Source organism: Alexandromys fortis, unplaced genomic scaffold (assembly GCF_014885135.2).
Source record: "Alexandromys fortis isolate MF-2015 unplaced genomic scaffold, M_Fortis_MF-2015_v1.1 scaffold_200, whole genome shotgun sequence".
NCBI lineage: Eukaryota > Metazoa > Chordata > Mammalia > Rodentia > Cricetidae > Alexandromys > Alexandromys fortis.
The window spans coordinates 2,642,838-2,664,113 of NW_026068148.1; the positions used below are offsets into that span (position 1 = coordinate 2,642,838).

General features: G+C 41.9%; 1 protein-coding gene across 4 annotated transcripts in view; it reads right to left on the bottom strand.

Moving 5' to 3' along the window:
- Positions 1 to 21,276, bottom strand: part of Tmem164 (transmembrane protein 164) — a 224,118-nt gene that overhangs the window by 114,922 nt on the left and 87,920 nt on the right. For all 4 annotated transcript variants that reach the window (XM_050127183.1, XM_050127179.1, XM_050127181.1 and 1 more), the window contains exon 4: positions 20,383 to 20,449. In XM_050127183.1, the coding sequence (XP_049983140.1) occupies positions 20,383 to 20,449 (67 nt within the window). The remainder of the gene's footprint in view (positions 1 to 20,382; positions 20,450 to 21,276) is intronic.

Here is a 21,276-nt window from a genome sequence, read left to right on the forward strand (position 1 = left end):
ATATATAACATACTGTGTGTGTGTGCAAAATCATAAGAAATGCCAGCTATGTTAGTTTTTCATGACTAATGAAATCACCCATGGTGGGCTACTTGATAAAGAAAAAAGTCTTCATTTTGCTAATAGTTCTGGGGTGTAAGATTTAGGTACCTTATCTAGTGTTGACCTTCTTGCTGGCAGAGTCATAACGCATAGATTTGCTTGGTAAGAGACTAGGGTAGAGGGGGGAGACAGGTGGTGTCCTAGTGTTTGCTCTTCTTATAAAGCCATCACAATTCAACCATGGGCACTATACTCTAAGTTACTCATCATTTTCCAAGGGTTCTACTCCAACAACTCACTGCTGCACATAATTTCCACTATCCCAATAGATCACAACAAGGATTATCTTTCAGTATATGAAGCCTTGGTTCACGGAAGGTAGCTCTCCAAATCATATCTAAATCATAGCAATGAGTAAAAAGGGGGATAAATATGTATCCAATGAACACTGATTATATAAAGCAATGCTATGCTTTCTAAAAAGAAAAGCTGAAAACAAAAGGAAAGAAAAGCTAAAACGATAGAATAAAAACTATTTTGTTAAAACAAGCATCTAAGTTGAGGGATGCTAACTAAATATTCTAGGATCTATATGTAAATAAGTAAGATTACATTCCTACCTAGTACAATATACACTGCTAGAGAAATATCTAGGAAAGACAAAAAAAAAAGTCTACCCCAAAAAGGTTGCACATAACCATCGCTGCATTTTTTTTTATTTTTCAAAACAGGGTTTCTCTGTAGCTTTGGAGCCTATCCTGGAACTCGCTCTTGTAGGTCAGACTGGCCTCAAACTCCATAACTGCATTTTTAACAATAGCCTAAAGTAAAAATCATTAAGATGCCCATCGATTGGTGAATAAAAAAGCATGGTGTATTCATACACTTGAATGGCACATCCACATAATCAAATGTTATTAGTAGGTAATAAAGAAGGAACCTTGAGAACTGCATGCTGAGTGAAAGGGAAGACAGAACAAAGGGGCAAAGATTACATGATTGCTTTGGTGCACAGTGCAAAGAACAGGCAGACCTAGAGAGGCAGAAAAAAAAAATTAGTTGTTGCTTATACTTGGGAGAGATTCTAGAGCACCATGGAAACACTAGCTAAAGGACACAGATTTCTTTGGGGCTGATCCAAATATTCTAAGATTTATTGTGGTTTGGCTGTACAAAAGTGAATATACTAAAAAGCAGTGAACTGTATAGATTAAGTGGGTATAGATTTTGCTGTGAGAATTGTATCTCAATAAAGCAATTCCTAAGAAAGTGTTATAAAGGACTGGTAAGATGGTTCAGCAGGTAAAGGTATAAAGGCACTTGCCACCAGGTAAAGGTATAGACACTTGCCCCTAGTCCCACGTGGTAAGAGAGCACTAACTGCCACAGACTGTCTTCTGACCTCCACGTGCGCACCAGCATGTGTACATGGACATGCATGTACATACACCACAAATAAATCAGTTTATTAAAGACCATATGGCTGAAAAATCAGAAAAAAAAGACATGGCTACAAAAAAATAAAAGGGAAAAATCCCAACATGCAGTTCATAACCTAAAGTAAAATGTAATAGTCCATGCAAGGCACAGCAATCACATGTGTGCTGCCAAGCAGCCTCTTTTAGTTAAGTTTTAAAGATTCATTCCTAAATCTGGGTGGTGGTGGTGCATGTCTTTAATCCCAGCAATCAGGAGGCAGAAGCAGGTGGATCTCTAGGAGTTTGAGGCCAGCCTAATCTACTGGGTGAGTTCCAGGACAGCCATGGCTGTTATAGAGAAACCCTGTCTCAAAAAATCAAAAGGAAACAAAATTAGTCTTTATTTTTATGTGTAGGTTGGAAAGGTGTTTAAACACAAGTACGGGTGCCCTTGGAGGCCAAAAGAAGACATCCAAACCCCTGGAGCTGAAGTTACAGATGGTTATGAGCAGCTTTATGTGAGCAGCAAACATTCTTACCATCAATCCATCAGTCCAGCCCTTATTTTATTAGTATATTTTAGTCATATATAATGGGCTTCATCAGGACAATTTCATCACATACAGAATGTGTTTTGATCATATTCACTGCAGGAGTTTCTTACTCCCCTCCCCCTCACACTGATTCCTTCCCTCTTCCATTTCGATTTTCATGCCTTTTTGATGTGACCAAATGAGTTTTATTACATACAGGAGCATGGGGGAGAGGTTATTTAAAGGAGCATGGGCAACTTGCCAGTGGCTACACCACTGAAAAGAATGACTCTCCCTATCTCAGAAACTATTAAGCGTGTATAAATCCTTATGGCGAGGTGGGGCTCTATGAGCTCCTCCCCTCTCAATGATGGCTGGATAGGTCACAGGCTTTAGTGGAGAAGGTACTGCTATTGCCTTATATATAACTGTGCATGTGCATGTGCGTGTGCGTGTGTGTGTGTGTGTGTGTGTGTACAGAGAGAGAGACAGAGAGACAGAGAGCTGCTTATACAAGCAAACGGTGGGCAATGGTGGTCGAAGTGATAAGCGATGTCTGGAAGGTTAGCCCTGTGCTGAGGAGATGACCCAGTGGGTAGGAGCACTCACTGTGAAGCATGAGGATGAGGTCAGATCCCAGTTATCAACATAAAAAAAACTGGCATGGCCACATACAACAAGCAGGTTGACCCCAGGAGCTCCACAGCCAACTTAGCTGAAAAGTCAAAGTTCTAGTTCAATGGGAGAGCCTGTCTCAAGAGAATGAGGTAGAGAGATATAGAGAAAGATGTCTGGCCTCCACATATGTATGCAGTGAAGTGCACACCCACACTCTCACATGCATGCACCAGATATACATACTATACACACACAGACATACCCCCAAATTAAAAAAAGGAAGCTCAGCCCTAAATGACGCATCTATATAGCTAATTCATACTCCTCCAATGCCTAAAAAGCAGAAGAAAGGGCGGGAAAGGTATAAGAACTGGAAGAAGGGAGGTATGATAGAGAATGCTGTCTTCTTGGCATGGCATGGCCACTGTAATCTTATGCTCTTTTGTGTGTACTGGAATACACAGTCCTGCCTGCCTTCATTCATAGAGTTCATATATTATGGTTTGGATATAAAGTGGGTGCAAAAAGTTCATGAGTTGAAAGTTTGGTCCCCAGCAGGCGGATTCAAATCACTGAAAAGTAGCCAGATTCAGAGGGCTTGGGCATAATTAATGGATTTATCTACTATGAATTCATAACACATAAGGCAATGCTGGACATGAGGACTAGTTAGAAGTGGTCACTGGGAATACAGCCTGGAAAGATACACTCTGTAACCAGCCTCCTTTCCTCCCTCCCCTCTTTTGCCTCCTGGTCTTTATGACCAGTTCTGATCTACCACGGTGCCCCCATGTTGACAAAAGTTCAGAGAGCAATGATTCAGCCAAGCACACACTGAAGCCATGAGCAGAACTAAATCCTTCCTTCCTTTGAACTGTTTCTCTCAGGCGTTTCTCATGCCAACAAAAGACGAGCATATCATGGGAAAGACTATCACCTAGGACCTCTTAGAACACATCATGTTGGAACAAGACATCCTCCCTCTGATTAACAGAGGACTTATCCAGTCATGAGGGACTTACAGTTCTAACACTGAGACAAATTCTATCATCAGTGAGTTTTCTGAATGGCAGCGGCCACAAAGGTGTGAGTCAAGGGTAGAATGGGAACACAACTTGAGTGAATCCATGGTTGGCATGTTCTGTAAGGGTCGGCCCTTCAGCCTGGAAACAACACAGGGCCCATCTCTTTCACCCAGCTAAAGGTGACTTCTAGCCTAGCTCAAAGACTGTGAAATGGCAGATGCATACAGTGAATGTGCCACGAGGCACAAATGGGAGTCACCCAATTGTTTCAATACCAAGTAGATGCCCTGACAAGGTGACCTTTCAAGTTACTTAGGCCTTGACTACCCCTCCATGTGGAAGCTTGCCTCCTCTACCCCAACATGTATACACACATCTGACATATTGCAAATCCCTAAAGCCTTCTTCATGGAGCTCTATATTCCCGAGGTTTGTTTTTACTGTAGGTCTCAGGGAAACAGATGGGGGAGATCAATAGTTAATATGCCTTTGGAAAAGACTCCTGGAAGGCAAGAGGCCATGGAGAAGCTTCCTTCCCAACCAAATCAAAGAAAGCAAAAGTTAAATAGGCATTTAGATCATGTGTAGATCCAATAATAACAGTAAAGCTAAGAATACCCAGAGTTATGTTTATTTGATTCTGAGACATTTCCTATAGTAGAAGGAATAGGAATACTGCTTGGTGAATTCCCAGCCCAGAAGCTGTCCTATAGCCAGGTCAAACGCAGAGTAATCAGGCACCTCATACATCCACTCTTCTTGTTCTCTGGCCAACAATCAAAGAGGCTGTATCTAAGTTGCTGCCATCTTAGAAAACTAATCTCCTGGTCCAGATGTACATATTGAGCTTCTCTGAGCCCCCTGCTTGCCATTTTATGCCAGCATAATTTACAATTCCCAGAAATGCTTGAGAAGCAGTATACATGCTTCTGGTGCCAAGCCTGGCCGGGTTTACAGATTTTCATTTAGCAGGTGTCTGTTGCTAAATCAGTAGCAGCTGCTAATTGCTTTTTCTCCCTCAGACCCTTAGACAGAATGAAACATCTGCTGTTCTCTCACTTTGGGTTAAAATCAGATACCTTATCATTTCTCCTTTGGGCTTCATTTTTATTAAAAAGATCTCAGCTGATGCCTAGAGCAGGCCATCTCAGTGCAAGAGGGATTTCCAAGGACAATACGGCAAAGTGAATCTGTTTCCTGTCCAGATCCCATGCCAGAAAGCAGGGTGGCTCATTGGGGGCGCTTCATGTCCATGGTTATACAGGGAACAAGGAGCTTCACTTGGAGACCCACACCCCTTCAAATGCAGTGTCCTTTCCTACCCCGAATAGCTCCCCACATTGGAAACTCCCATGCCTACATGCTCTTGTCTCCTCCAGGGAATGGAAGAAGTTTTCAGTATCTACATCATAGTACCATGGTGAGCAGAAACCCTGGAGGAGTGGGGAGAGAGCCACGGACAGCAGATGGTAAGGATGCTGTTATTTGTAGATCTACTTCCAGTTTATACCAGTGCTCTTTGGTAGTTTGGTGGGGACCACTTTCTAAATATTTTTATTATTGTTTTCAAAAAGAATCCATTTGCTCTGCTCTAAGTATGAGTACTGATCTTAAGCCAAATGATTCTCAAAGGCACCTTAATGACAGTTAATGTGCTTTATATTACTAATAACATTAGGTGAGCTTTATTGAACATTTACTACAATGTGTGAAACTTGAAATATGTATCTCATATTCTTTGTCTTACTGAACAATGATAAGATTTTTTATCATCTTACAATATGAAACTGACTATCAGAAAGTTATTGGTGCGATAGAACAAATCCCAGAACACTAGCCTGTCTACATTGAAAGCATGTGTTCTGCTGAAAAGATGTGTAATATTAAGAAATTGTTATTCTAACTATGATTATGGTATTGTAATGTGTGCATCCTTATATTTTCATTTCAAATTACATGAATTCTTTTCCCAAATATTCAAGAATAGCTATTTATGTTGGATGAAGGTAGACTTGAGAAAGAGTAAAGTACACCGATTAAACAAAGCATGAGCCATGAGTTGACAACTGCTGAAACCGCGAGACAGATGCACAAGGATACATCTTTCAATTTTCTATAATATAAATCTTCAAACAAAGGTGTAATGAGGAAATATTAAATAGCCAACTGGATCATTACATATTATATGTATATTAAAATATCAGTGTACCTTATAAATATATATGATTATGTGACAACTGAAAAAAATTGAGACAAGGTCTTTCTATGTAGCCCTGGAAGTCCTGAAACTCACTCTGTAGACCAGACTGGTCTCAAACTCACAGAGATCCTCCTGCCACTGTCTCCCCAGTGCTGGAATTAAAAGATATGAACCATCATACCTTTTTAAATATTTGAGATACAAATGTTCTTTGCACTGATTTGATCATTACACACCAGTAATTCACATACCAAATTATACTATATCCCATAAATTCATACAATTAAAATACTAATTAATAAAAACCTACAGACAGACGACGCTACATGCACACGTCCATGGTCATAACTGTATAGCATTCTGTATAGTTTTCCTGGCTTCGCACATTTCTCTGCCCCAAACTTTCTTCCTGGGTCAGTGTCTTACTCATCTCACCACAGTCTTTCCATTGGCCTTATTTCCTAAGACTTAGAAGGGACTTCTCTCCTCTTCAACTTTCCAAAGTCTTGGTTTGGTTTGTACTCAGGTCTCAAGTCACTTGACTCTGGGTCCCAGATGTATGAGACAAAGCATCCCACCCAAGGCTCTTTCTGGGAGTATTGACATAAATGTCTCCCAGAATTCCATGAAGACTTAGTTACCAGACTCTGACTGTATTAAGAGGTGGTAAATCTTTAGAAGATGGGCCTAAAGCAGTGGTTCTTATCCCGTGGATCGCAACCCTGTAGGGGATCAAAAGACCCTTCCACAAGGATCTCCACAGACCATCAGAAAATACAGATATTTACATTATGATTCATAACAATAGCAAAATTACAGCTATGAAGCAACAACAAAAGGAGGTCACCACAATATGCATTAAAAGGTCACAACACTAGGAAGGTTTGAGAATCACTGCTAACGGAAGCAAGTTAGGTCATTAGAGGCCTGTACTTGAAGAAAATATGGGGATCTCTTCTTTTCTTTTCCTCCTCCTCCTCTGATTCTTTATCCCTCTCTCTTCTCTTCTCTCTCCCCCATCCCTAGCTGCCAAGCTGTGAGGAAGCTCTTACACCACCAGTCATAATGCTCTGTCTTGCCAGAGGCCTGAAAGCAAAAGTCAGACAATCATGAGCACTCAAACTTCTGAACTATTGAGCCACAATAAATACTTGCTTTTTATAAGATGATTGTCTCAGGTCCATCATCTCTGTGACAGAAACCCAACACAGATGATGTGGGATGCCCCTCTGTATGTTGTGAAAATCTTTTATTACCATTGGTTAATAAAAAAGTTGCTTTGGCCTATGGCAGGGCAGAATGTAGGTAGGCAGGAAAGTCAAACTGAATACAGGGAGAAAGAAAACAGAGTTGAGGGAGATGCCAGCAGCTGCAGGAGAAGCAAGATGTGACATGGTAAAATTTAGACTAATAGTAATGGGTTAATTTAAGTTGTAAGAGCTAGTTAGTAATAAGCCTGAGCTAACAGGCCAGTTTCTAATTACTATTAAGCCTTAGAATGGTTATTTGGGAACTTGTGGGCGGGGAAAAAAACTTCCAGTTACACACAAACATTAACACAGGGTTGGTGTCCTTGAAAGAGCCTTAAAGACTAGTTTATACTGAACTGACTTCTTTCTTGCACTGTGAGAAGTCACCGCCAGCAAGCCAAAGAAACCCTTTAGCATGTTGTCACTCAAAAAGCACATCTCCACATTTCCAGAACTAGAATTTTTCTTTGTTTGTTTGACCATCCTGTCAACTGCATTTTGTTATGAAAGCCTAAGCTGACTCATACATCCCTTCTAAGCGTGGTAGTCATATCACAGTTATTTGTTGAGATCAACTATATGCCAGTTCTGAAGTGGCATTTTATTTCACCTTATGTGCCTCATTACAATATAGTACTACAATATTTCACAGAAGCTATCTGCTTGGAATAGTTATTTACATATGCTTAGACTCTCAGGTTTTAAAACAAGATCTTGGTATGTAGCCCAGGGTAGCCTCAACCTCATATTTCTCCTGCTCCTGTCTCCAAAGTACTGAGATTACAGGTGTACACAACCGCCTCACACAGAATTCCATATTTTAATCTGAACACAGCTTGCTCAGATCTCTGAATCATCATAATAGCTGCCTTTTAAAGAACTGATATTTTCTCACTTATTTCAAATTCAGCAATGACTAGCTTTCCCCATATTAAGCTACATTATGCGCAGTTCACTAACAACGTTTGTTAAAAAAGGAATCTCTCTGTGTGATAAGGACATCTACAAACACTGCACGCAAGTTACTTAATGAGATGAAAGACAGCATGGCTTCCCTTTAAGGTTAGGAATGCATATAACCTTATGCTTCTGCTACTTATGTTTAACACTGTTCTAGAAGGATCCAGCTATGACCACTGAGCAAAGAAAATAAGAAAATGCTTCCTGATTATAAAGGAAGAAGCAGAAGTATTTCCATTCACAGGTGACATGATTTTGTCATAGAAAATCCTTAGAAGCCGATATATAAAGTATTAGAGGCAATAACTAAATCTTAAAAGGTGAGGGGATACAAAATCAGCATGAAGATTGAGGTGCATTTATACAGAGTAGCAGTAAACAATCTAAAAGTTCAGAATTCCACTTAGGAGCCTGCGGTGGTGGCGCACGCCTTTCATCCTAGCACTCGGGAGGCAGAGGCAGGCGGATCTCTGTGAGTTCGAGGCCAGCCTGGTCTAGAAGAGCTAGTTCCAGGACAGGAACCAAAAGCTACGGAGAAACCCTGTCTCGAAAATCAAAAAAAAAAAAAAAAAAAAAAAAAAAAAAAAAAAAAAAAAAAAAAATTCCATTCAGGAGCTGAGTGGTGCTAGCACACGCCTTTAATCTCAGCACTCGGGAGGCAGAGGCAGGTGGATCTCTGTGAGTTGGAGACCAGCCTGGTCTACAAGAGCTAGTTCCAGGACAGCAAGAACTATATAGAAAAACCCTGTCTTAAGAAAACAAACAAAAGAATAAAATACATAGGAACAAATTTAACAAAAGAAACATACATCCTATACATATACCCTACACATCTCATTTAAACTAGGTATCACTGAAAGCTAAAGAATAGAATGCTTAGATACCTTGTGTTTATGGATTAGGGGTTTTAATATTCTTAAGATGCACAAGCTTCTAAAATGACTCAATGCAATCTCTATCAAATTCTCTATTGACTGCTTCAGAAGAATTCTATGCTAAACCAAGGGTCTCAGAAAAACTAAAACCATCCTGAAAACCATTTATGTCACAGCTTTCAAACTTTCCATCACCAGGCATGGCGTTGTGAATCTATAATCCAAGCACTTGGGAGGGTAAAGAGAACCAAAATTCTGGGCCAGCTTGGGCTATGCAGAGAGATTCTATCTAAAAACAAAACAATATCAAGCCTCATCTCATGAGACAGTGAGTGACACAGTACAGTGCATTTATATCAGGCAAGACAAAGATAAACAGGATAGAACTGATAATTCCAAAATAAACCTGATATTTATTTTTGGCTGACTTTTGACATAGATGGCAGTGTGAAAGCAGTCATTTCAGCAAATGGCACAAAGAAAACTGGATGCTCATATATTAAAAAATGACTTTAGACTGCTGACCCACACCATATTCAAAAATTCACTCAAACACGATCATAGATCCGAAGTAAGAACTGACCTTATGAGGCTCTTACGTGTCCTCTCTTCAGCATCTTAGCCAATAATACATTTCATGTTATACCAAAAAGTAAAAGCAACCAAATTGAAAGGCGATATATTAGAATTTTTTTTAAAAAATTTAAATGTATATTTATTTCACAGGACAGCCAAATCAAAGGCAATTAGAGTTTCTTGAAATTAAAAAATGTTTAGTTAAAAGGACATAATCAAGAAAATGCAAAGATACCAGATGTGACAGCGAACACCTGTAATCCTAGCACTTGGGAAATGGAGATGAAGGCAAGAGGATTCGTTCAATGTCATCCTTGTCTACATGGCAAATTCAAGGCTAACCTGGAATATATAAGATCTTTTCTCAAAAATTAGAAACAAAACAAGCAAAAATAAAATAAAAAAACAGCCAATAGAAGAAGAGAAAAATTTTTCTAATTATATGTCTGACTACGGGTCTAATATTTAGAGAATTCTTAAAACTGAATAATAAAAAACAACTCAATGAAAAATGAAAAACATTGAAAATAACCCTTCAAAGGTATAAAAATGGCTAGCAAGTGCATGGAAGGGCATTCAACATCATTTAGTTTACCAGGGGAATCAAAACCACAATGATATTCCACATTTGAGGCTCTAATGAAACAAACAGAAGATTGTAAGGATGTGAAGAATTTAAAAATGATTCATTGTTGGTGAGGCTATAAACTGGTACAAAATAGTCTGGCAGGTTCCTCCGAGTCCTAGACAGAGTTACTTTATGATGAAGCAATCTACCTTCAAGGTACACACCTAAATGGACATCTATTATTAAACAAGTGTGCACAGCACATCAGCCATACTTGCCCAAAAAAAGAAACAACATCAATGCCTGATTAGCTAAATAAAACATCACACAGATATTATATGCTCACAAACATGACATATTATTCCATGCTGTAGTATGAATGAACCTTGAAAGCATGATCAATGAAAATACACCAAGCCTGGCCATGGTGGTGTACACCTTTAATTCCAGCACTCAGTAAGCAGAGGCAGGTGGATCTCTGTGAGTTTGAGGCCAGCTTGGTCTACAGAGCTAGTTCCAGGACAGCCAGTGCTACACAGAGAAACCCTGTCTTGAAAAATAATAAAAAAGGATGCATTTGTTGTATGTAAGTTGAACCTCAATTAATTCCATGCTCCAAGAATATTACTGAATGATGGCAGAAGGCCAAGGAGTCCATTCCATAGTACTTTTGACTTTCCAAAGCTCTTATCTACCCTCTTTTTCTTAATATTTTTCACTCCATGCCATATTTAGGAGGTACAGAGAATGAATACCACCAATCCTACTTGGCTATCTGATGCTAGATGAGGTGAACTGAACCGTTCCAAAAACCTCAGGTCCAGCTGGAGACAAACTGGGACTAGAGCAGCCCAGCCCCCCTGGCTGCTCAGTGGGATGGTCAGTGGTCCTTTGTGTTCAGTGGTGTGCTGCTTTGCTTTCTCTCATGCATCCTAAGCTGACTCTGATGCAGCTCTGGATGACTACGAACTTCTGATCCTCAGCGCCAGGATCAAGGGCTTGTGTCACATTTTGCTGTTGCTTGTTTTTTTTTTTTTGTTTTGTTTTGGTTTTTTTTGTTTGTTTGTTTGTTTTCATTTTAGTGAAGTGCTGGAGAGCAAAGCCAGGACTTCATGCATGCAAGGCAAGTACTCATCCTACTGAGCTATATCCCCACTTCTCCACTGGTACATTTTGAAAGGAGCATTGGGAATCTGAACTGTGCAGTCAGGGTTGACAATCAACAATCTACAGACTGGAAAGAAAGAAGTAACTTGGTAAATAAGACCTCTGCCACAGGAAGAAGCATCTCTTAGCTGGGTATGGCAGTATATATGGCCATTATTCCCACACTTGAGAAGTGTGTCAGGAGATCTGAAGTTCAAGGTCATCTGTGGTTACATAGTGAGTTGGAGACCAAGCAAGGACACATAAGACCCTGCACCACCCTTAAAAGATCAACATTTAGAACAGTAGCTCCAGGTGAACCAAAAGATAATCAGGAAGAGATGGAGGAGGGTCATCTGTCTATTGGTTAATAAAGAAACGTCCTTAGCCCTTTAATAGGACAGAAAATTAGGTAGGTGGAGTAGACAGAACTGAATGCTGGGAGAAAGAAGCCGAGTCAATCAGTCGCCATGATTCTCTGACCCCAGACGGATGTAGGCTAGAATCCTTCCTGGTAAGCTACCACTTCGTGGTGCTACACAGATTATTAGAAATGGGTTAATCAAGATGTGAGAGTTAGCTAGAGCTAATGGGCCAGGCAGTGCTTAAAAGAATACAGTTTCCGTGTAATTATTTCAAGTAAGAGTAAAGCTAGCCGGGTGGCGGGAAGCAGCCCCGCCGCTCTTACTACAAAGAGGACTGTGTCCTACAGAGCCAAGGCAAGCCACCATGAGCTCAGAAAGCAAATAGGCTGACATGCGACTCCAACCATGCCAGTCCCTGAGTAGTTTTCTCAGCCTCTGGCTTTGGACTTCTGACCTACCTAATAGGTCTGTCTATTTTGTTTTAGAGAAAGGAGAAGAGAGAGGAAGGTAGTAAAAAAGAGAGATAGGGGGTAGGAGCAGGAGTGGGCCTAATTTACCTGTCAGAAGGGAAGGAAAGGGGGAGGGCTGGCTGGTTTCCCAACCAAACAGACTGCCCCTAAACAGAACTCAAAAAATACGAGTAGTGTTCATCAGCGCAAACAAGGATCCCTGCCAGGGAATTTTAATCTCACTCAGCAAGGCTAATTCAGAAACAAAACCCCCTTCATGACCCTGAGTAAGCCAGGGAGCCGAGGCCAAAATGCTGCAGAATAACGTTAAAAACAGCACACCACAGGAGGCCTCCTCAGAATTATTGAGATAATATTAGCAGTAGTAGTGGCCCCTCCCCACGGGGTGCTTTTCCACAGCTTCCTGTGGGGCAGGTCCAGCTAACTATGAGCCTCCTGAAGCACAGGCACAGCAGAACTTACGGATAAACTAATGAGGACCACAAGGACACTCACTACCTTACGCAAGGTCATGTGGCTATACCCACAGGAACTGACTAGAAAGCCACAGGCAGGCTGGCTCCACACAGGGCACTTGTGATGTCGACAGAGGAGAAAAAGGCCCTTCTAGAACACGAAATGACCATCATTGGCCATCATTATTGCCCCATAATTTCAGCTTGATTTGAGTATTTTTCTGTATTTTCCTTTTCTCTGCACTGTACATATATTAATTTTATCAAAAAATCATACATTCAAAAATCATATATCCAAGCCAAGTGGCCCAGCCTATAATCCTAACTACTTAGAAGGGTTCAAAATTCAAACCTACCTCGACTACTAAGTGAAATGGCATTATAAAATAAAATGTAGAAAAACTAACAAAGAAAACAAGCCCCGGGATGGAGCTCAAAAGTTCATTGCCTATGATGAATGATGTCTGCACTTGCCCAGTATGAATAAAGATTAATCTCTAATATAGCCACATATATACTATATACACACACACATACACACACACACACACACACACACACACACACACACTAGACAAGAGCCTCTTGAACTCGTTTGTAATCTACAGGGAGAACCATCTACGCATTGATAATGATCTTTCTGTTTTACTATCTTGCATGCATTTTCAGTAATAACTTTGTCTTTTGTTATAATCACAGAAATAAAAAGAATTTTAAGTGGCTGAAAAAAGTAACTCACCTAGAAAAGATCTCTACCATCTTTCTTTCTTCAAACCCAAGATCCCAAAACATATGAAAGGGACCTCAGGACATTCTCTCGATATGATGGAAGATTTGATGGTGAGTCTTTTAATCTTTTTTAAAATTTTTTCTTGACTATTTGAGAATTTCATGCACACTTAAGATCATATCTACCCACAATTTCCCCTGTCCATCCCCACTATACTCCTACCAACATGTTACCTCCCAATCTCAAGTCTTCTTTTTGTATTGGGGGTAAAATCTAGGATCTCCCACATGTTAACCAAGCATTCCAGCACTGAATTAGCCCCCTTTTTAATTTTTATTTGGACACAGGTCTCACTAAATTGCTCAGAGTATCCTTGGACTCAAGATAAAGCCCAAACTGGCCTTGAACTTGTGGCCCTCCTGTCTCAGCATCATACAGACCTGCATTTCTAGGCCCTAAATATTCAATTATTCTTCTCTGTGGTATCTCTAAAGTTCTGAGCATGAGGCCCTGCAAGGCCTAGCCAGAAAGCAAGAGACACTGTCCACCCTCACAGAGAGAGAATACTTACAATGTATGATCCAGTCTAATCATCAAGCATGGAAAAGAACTGCGTGTGTGTGTGTGTGTGTCTAATGAGATTATTGACTGTCTAGTTTTAGGTTATAGGAAAAATACATTGAAATAATGTTTACAATAAAATCTCAACTGTGGAAGAAACTTAATCTCAAATAATCCAGAAATCTAAGAACTATGAAAATCTTTATCTGCAGGTATGAGCAAGAGCGAAGTATGAAAAGACAGACACATAAGTCCTCGGTACAACTTATTCCTTGGGTGATAACACTAAAGGTTGGTAGCATAAAACAATCCCCCCTTTTTTATTTTCTTCTGACTAGTTTTTTTTTTAGTAATCATTACTATACTTATAACCCAAATATGAGGGTAGAATTTAGTTAAACGTGGGAGCCTCAAACCCTTTTCAACAGACCCCACGGCTCCGACACACTGCATTTATCTGATTGAATACACATTATCCTTTGTAGAAAGCGAAGGAACAATTTTGCCTCAGTCAATGCTTCAGCAATTTAAGGCCTCTTTTGAAATCAAGCTTTTGATGCTTTAAGTACCCTCAAGAAACCGAAAAGATAGTCTGTCCTCATCTCAAATCGAAAATCCAAAGTATAACTTTTAAAAGCAGCTCCATTTTCTCAGTCACACAAATAACTCTTCCAGGTCAATTAGCACGTTTCAATGTGCCAATTAGCAGAGAGTGAGATTCTCAAGCCTATTTGCACTGCTGACAGCAAAGCAGTCCCGGAAACACACATGGGGACAAGGTGTGCCGGCAGCAAAGCTGCATCCCCAGAACACTGTGACAATGTTTCTGAAGTTCTGTTGAGGCTGAGGGTGGGGAGAACTTCAAAGAACCACTGGAAAGAGGAGGACTGGGAAAGGGGGGAGGGGTGGGAAAGGGAATGAATCTAATAGCTCCACAAAGACAGATACACAATACCGGGCAATTTGGATAATGAGATAATAATATACTAGAGGCTTCAGGCCTTGGAGAAGAAAGGAGCTGGATGAAAAGGATCATTATCACTCTCCTTACAATCCTAGTAGAAGACAGAAGTCTGCAAATGCAGGCACAGGCCATGCTAGCTTCTTCCATCTGGCAAAGGGCCAATACAATGTCTTAAGCTTGTTTTCTATGCCTGCTCTCTGCTGCTCAGAACACCTCACACAGAGAAGGAAGTGTCATGGAAGTTAGCAGACAAAAGGAACAGGCAGAGGGCTAAGGATGCCACGTGGGCCCAGTCCCTCTTTTCAGGGCCAGATTACCAGCGTTGGAGGTAGCTGGTAATCACATCTCTAGTCAACTTCCATGGCCATCCTCCATGGATGCCACTTTTGGGTTGCTTGGCCTTACCAGAAGATAATTTAGTTAGGTGTCTTAGTTAGGGTTTCTATTGCTGTGAAGACTAGAGAAAATTATAGTCTCGGTGTGCTTCTGTAATTGGCAGGGGAGCAGTCAAGCATTGACTATTCCCAACGAGAAGAGCATAAGGCTTCAGATCTCCCTTCCCAGGGAGGCTTCAATACTTTCTTCTGTCGCCGGGGCCCAGTTTTGGTACTCCAGGAACAGGGACACCCACTTCACCATGCTCTACTCTGAGATCCCTTTCCCCAAGAATGAAGCCTTTTCATCTACTCCTTTCACTAACCTAGGCTCTCCGATACATTCAAACTGAAGCATTAGCCCTGCCCAGGGATGCGGAAAGCAGAGGGAAACAGAAGAGGTAGATCAAGAGAACCTGGAGCCTTTACCACCACAGTTTGGGGATTAATAAGTTCTTCAGTTACTGAGGAGGGATTGGAAGCACAAAAGGGCAGGGGGACAGGAAGTGTTGGGGGGTAGTTGAAGGGAAGAGAAAGTTCAGTGATACCAATGATCATGAGTCAATCATTCATCATTTTGTTCTTAAATAAAGAAGCATGGGATAGCAAGAAGAGAGAAAGAGATGGAGGGAGTAGAGAGTAAGGAACAGAAGATGAGATAAAATCACACAAGCTATGGGCACCTGACTAATCTAACCAGTGGTTCATGATGAACTTCCTCTGCTTGCCTTCAAGAAGCAAAAGGACACAGCGCTGCAAACTGCCTTGAAGATGCTTCATCTCAGGCTAGATCCTAGCTATAAGGGGCACTTATTTTCTTGGAACTTGGTCCATTGAAATAGAGGCCCTTCCTCTAAGGTGTTAGCTTTAAAGATGGAGAAACCCATAGGACTGAAGTTGGGGCATTTTCTAGATCTGAAGACCCTGCTGGCAATTAGCCATGGGGCAGAAGAGTTCCCACGGAAAGTCACTGATGACCTCAAATCCTTCAGCTGACCATGGTGACCTCTTCCACCTCCCTCTCACCCTGTCTTCGTGCATGTCATAGGATGGGCACACCACTAATTAGTCCTTTTTCTTGCTTCTTCTTCATTGCTAATGAGGAAAAAAAGATTAAAAAGACAAAGGGCCAAGAAGGAAAGGCAAAAGAGAAGTCAAAGCTGCTATTCCTGCCTAATTGGACCATCATCAGGTCTAAGCAAGAAGGGCCAGCCTCCCTGTTTCTCATTTGAAGACTATCTAACTTGACCACTGCAAAGTCAGCTGCCCTAAAGGCCAAAGTTGTTCAAGAGGAGCCCTGACTATATGAAAGAGCCAGCTCAATACCAATTTCACAGACAAATGCAGAAGGAGACATGAGCTTTGGTCAGCTTTATTTTAGAATGGGGGAGGGTAAAGATTTACTAGGGTACCTTGAGCAACTGAGGAGAGGGAACCTGAAATGACCCTATCCTATAGCCATACTGATGAATATCTTGCATATCACCTTAGAACCTTCATCTGGCGATGGATCGAGAGACAGAGACCCAAATTGGAGCACCGGACTGAGCTCTTAAGATCCAAATGAGGAGCAGAAGGAGGGAGAACATGAGCAAGGAAGTCAGGACCACGAGGGGTGCACCCACCCACTGTGACAGTGGAACTGATCTATTGGGAGCTCACCAAGGCCAGTGGGACTGGGACTGAATAAGCATGGGATGAAACCGAACTTTCTGAACATGGCGGACAATGAAGGCTGATGAGAAGCCAAGGACATGGCACAAGGTTTCGATCCTAATACATGAACTGGCTTTGTGGGAGCCTAGCCTGTTTGGATGCTCACCTTCTTGGTACTGGATAGAAGTGGGAGGACCTTGAACTTCCCGCTGGACAGGGAATCTGGACTGCTCTTCATTCTCGAGAGGGAGGGGGAATGGAATGGGGGGAGGGGGAGGGGGTAGAAGAGTGGGGGGAGGGGCGATGTGTGCGAGGAGGGGGAGGGAAATGGAAAATGGGGAGGAGGCGGAAAAATTTTTTTTTTTTTTGCAAAACTAAAAAAAGAAAAAAAAGATTTACTAGGGTGACTGGACTCATGTCTTAAGAAATTTCAGTGACAGACAAAGTAATACACATTCTTGGTAAGCTAGTTGATTCTACCTTGACATTTATTTAGAAAGCATTATTTACTATAGTAGCTGATCCATGCCATGACAAAGGAAAGAAAAGAAAAGAGATTGGGGGGGAGCAAAGAGAGAAAAGGAGGAAGAGGAGAAGGGAAAAGGGATGGAAGAAAGAAGCCAGGGATAGAAAAAACATCAAGGGGGGCAGAGATGAAACAAGGTTATCTGTGTAAGACAGTCCAGTCATCATGGATCAAAGGTCCTCTGCAACCCCCCATTTATATGTCAAAATCCTAACCTCGTATCTCAGAATGTGAGTATATTTGGAGACAGGAATTTAAAGAAGAGATTAAGGTAAAAGTAAGCTATTAGAATGTGTTCTGATCCAATGTGATAGATGTCTTCATGAGTAATTAACCACACCAAGAAATCATGAGATTAAACATATGATGGCTGCTACTTTCAAGCCCAAGAAAGAGGCCTAAAGAAGCCAATCCCTCTGGCATGTTGACCTTGAAGATGATAACTGAACACAGCCTCAGAAGCTGAAAAGATTAATTAAATCCACTCATGCAAAACAGTTACAGCAGCACCTGGCATAAAACAGGCCCTCAAGAAGTGGCAGCTGAGGTTGCTGCTGCCGTAGCGACTGATAACAAGCTGAGGACATCAGGAGACCTGGTGAGACACCCAATTGCAGTTAACAAGACTGTCTCAATGAACACCTCGCCACCAGCATCCTAGATGCCCTCAGGTGTGTGACCAAGCCCCCTGGGACTTCCATTCTCCTCCTTTTTCAATGGTAGTCTGAACTTTTCTGCCTGGCACTCAGGATTCTACAAGGTTTTCACTGGGAACAGAAAGGCAAGTGGCCCAAGTTGTTTAGCAAGAGTTCGGGGGGGGGGGGTAACCTTCAAACTCAGAATCACTGGCTTCATTAGTCCAGGGAATGATTTTCTGAGGTACCTTCACCCCCTTACTGGGCCTGGTAGCGGAGAGAGCTGAGGAATAGAAAGACAGCAGCTTTTGTGTCACCTGGCTTCTCCTGGAAGCTGGACTCAGGTGAGGAGGGAGATGGGAGATGGCACAAGAGAGCAGTAGGTGCTTTCCTAACTAAGCCTTAGATGTTCCTACCATAGGCAGACAGCAACTTCTGCTCCACATCCCTGGGCCACAGCAGGTTAAGAGCGATGGGGTACAAAGTCAGCAAGTACAAGTTTATTCTGTTAATGTGGGTTATCCCCGCCATTCTGTGATACATTATGCCCTCTGTTCTGAGGACCAAGAGAGAGGTATTTTAAGGTGGTTGGTTGTTTGGTACTGGGGAAAGAATCCAGGGTCTTGTATACCAGAAGTATATGTTCTCCCATGGAGTCCCAAGGCATGAATTAGGATTCTACAATTTAGCAGGCCCGAATTCAGGAAAATTATATTATGCGGAACATAGAATTGAGAGCAAGCGTGCCTCTGATGCAACCTGTTCCTGCCCATGCCATCCATAAGGGAACAGGGATCAGAATAAACCCTGCATAGTAACTGAGGAACAACATTGCCTGCCATTTTTCATTTCACATAAAAGGTGCTTAAGGGCTCCTTGCGGGAAAGGATCTAAGTCATCTAGGGTACCATCTCAGTAGATTCAGAAACAGGGAATCTGCGGTGGGGCCTGAAGCCCCACATTTCTAATAAGCAACACCCAGTTGATGCTTAATTTCAGACCACACTTCAAATTATACACTTAGGGTAACTGAATTAGAAGTTCCTAACACATGGGTTTTCTGGGAACAGTCTGAGGAGCCCTGCTTTGATATCACTTGGGGGTCTGTTTGCTACTGTCCCGCCAACCAGTTTCTCTGCCTGTGGGACCTCGTGAGCCTCCTTATTTGCTTGTTTCTTTGTTTCGTAGTGCAAGGGGTGGGAACCAGGCCCTTGAATAGACTAGGCAGACCTTCTAGCACTGAGCTAAAGCCATAACCACAGCTAATAATCTAATGAGTCTGGAGTCTAGTGAGAAGGTTCAAAATTCATTGATTTATATGAACCTTGACTTTTAATTCCTACTGCTATGTGATATAAATCTAGACCAGCACAATTTACAGTACTGAGGAGCATCTGTGGAGTGAAGATGATTACATGATGTAGAAGGAACAGCATGCAGTCTGACATTAGGACTGAGAGGCTCAGACTCTGGTCTTAACTGTCACAATTCAGGTGACATCCTGAGTATCAGTTTCTTCCTCTATGAAGCAAGAGGCTGTAATAGCTGTCCTATGTACCTACCTCAAAAACAGCCTAGCGGCCGGGCGGTGGTGGCGCACGCCTTTAATCCCAGCACTCGGGAGGCAGAGGCAGGCGGATCTCTGTGAGTTCGAGACCAGCCTGGTCTACAAGAGCTGGTTCCAGGACAGGTTCCAAAGCTACAGAGAAACCCTGTCTCGAAAAACCAAAAAAAAAAAAACAGCCTAGCATAGCAAAAGACCTTGTAAGCTATGAAAGTGGAATTGCCATTTCAAGGGTAACGCTATAATGTTCATCAGAAAGGCAAACTTAAGTCGTGAAAGCAAAAAGCTGTATTAGTCATGTTTAAAAATACTTGTCCCCTGGACTTTGAATGAGTGTCTCACTAACTTCAGGAGCACCACATGTAGGAGTCTAGACAGTATACTATTCCCCCAGCCTTTTAGCTCCTCCATCTCCTGAAGGGGGAGGTGGAGGAAGCGATCCATTCTGCCCTGTGGATTTGAGTGGATGGATAAGAAATCTGCTTGCTCGCGAGGGTCTCCAGTAAAACAGACAAGTTTTGAGGCTCCCTGGCATGTTAGTCTACATCACTGCACCTCTTAAAACATCTACAAGTCTCAGCCTAAGGGTGAAGACTTAGACCCATTTACTTCCATAGAACCTCTCCAATTTCTATATAAAGTTTTGGTTTTTCTACTTCTGATCTAAACCCATGCTGTAGTGCAAGTCTAACACAGTACTCCTGCTCCACGAAGCCTCCACTAACTATAGACACGACTGGCAAACATCAACAGATATTCACAACTTCAAATCATGCGGCCATAAGGGCAAAGATTTAGGAGAAACAATGGGTAGCAAAGAAGTTCTCCTGACTCAGATGTTGCTGATTCACTCTTAGGAGAGACGACTTACCAGCCGCGTATTTACCACAGGAAACAGCAACGCCAGAAGAGCTCCATTCAGCATGTGCATCTGTAACCTGTAGGAGAAAGAAGACCAGCGGGTCACAAGAGAGAAGAAATGTTTGAGGTTGAACTAGGACATGTGTAAGAAGCAGCCCTCTGTGTAAAGCAGCCCCAGAGCTCATCCAAATGCAAAGCAGATGAAAATCGGTATATTTTGTGTTTATTACCTGAAACACATACTACCTCAGAATCCCCAAACTCTTCCTGAACACGCGTTGGTTCCAACGGACCTTTCACCTGTAGTCTGTTTCCTAAACATTCTGTCAGCCCCACCCAACGCTTCTAACTGCTGCAGCATTTGTCTGAAAAGGGGAAGTGCAGCAGTTAAGTGCTTGTTGTTACTATAGCAGCCAGTTTATTAGAAGGCGACTGCTTGTTTACTGAGCTACGGTCAGCCTTTCCACCAAAGACCTAGACAGAAAGCGTTGGTACAAGCTAGAGAGCTGTCTATGAGGATCCGTGTAGTCAACGTGACATCTAGGAAGCAAGCTTCCAGGAACGCTTGTGAAGAACTCTCCGGGTTAACGTTAACTCGAGAATGCCTGTGATGGACTATCAAACTTGGGTTAGCTGAGACAGAAAGACCCACCATGAGTGAGCAGGACCATTCCCTGGCCTGGGATCCTAGACTGTGTAAAATAGAGAAGGAAACTGAGCTGCATGTATTAATTTATTGCTCTTTGCTCTTGGCTGCACCTGCATCCTTGACATCCTGACACTGAGGGACTAGAACATGGAATTGGGAGCAAAATAAACCTTTTCTTCCTTAAGTTCCTTCTGTCAGTGTATTTTAACATAGCCACAGGAAAAGAAACTAACAGAAGATCGTGTTTCCAGGTCT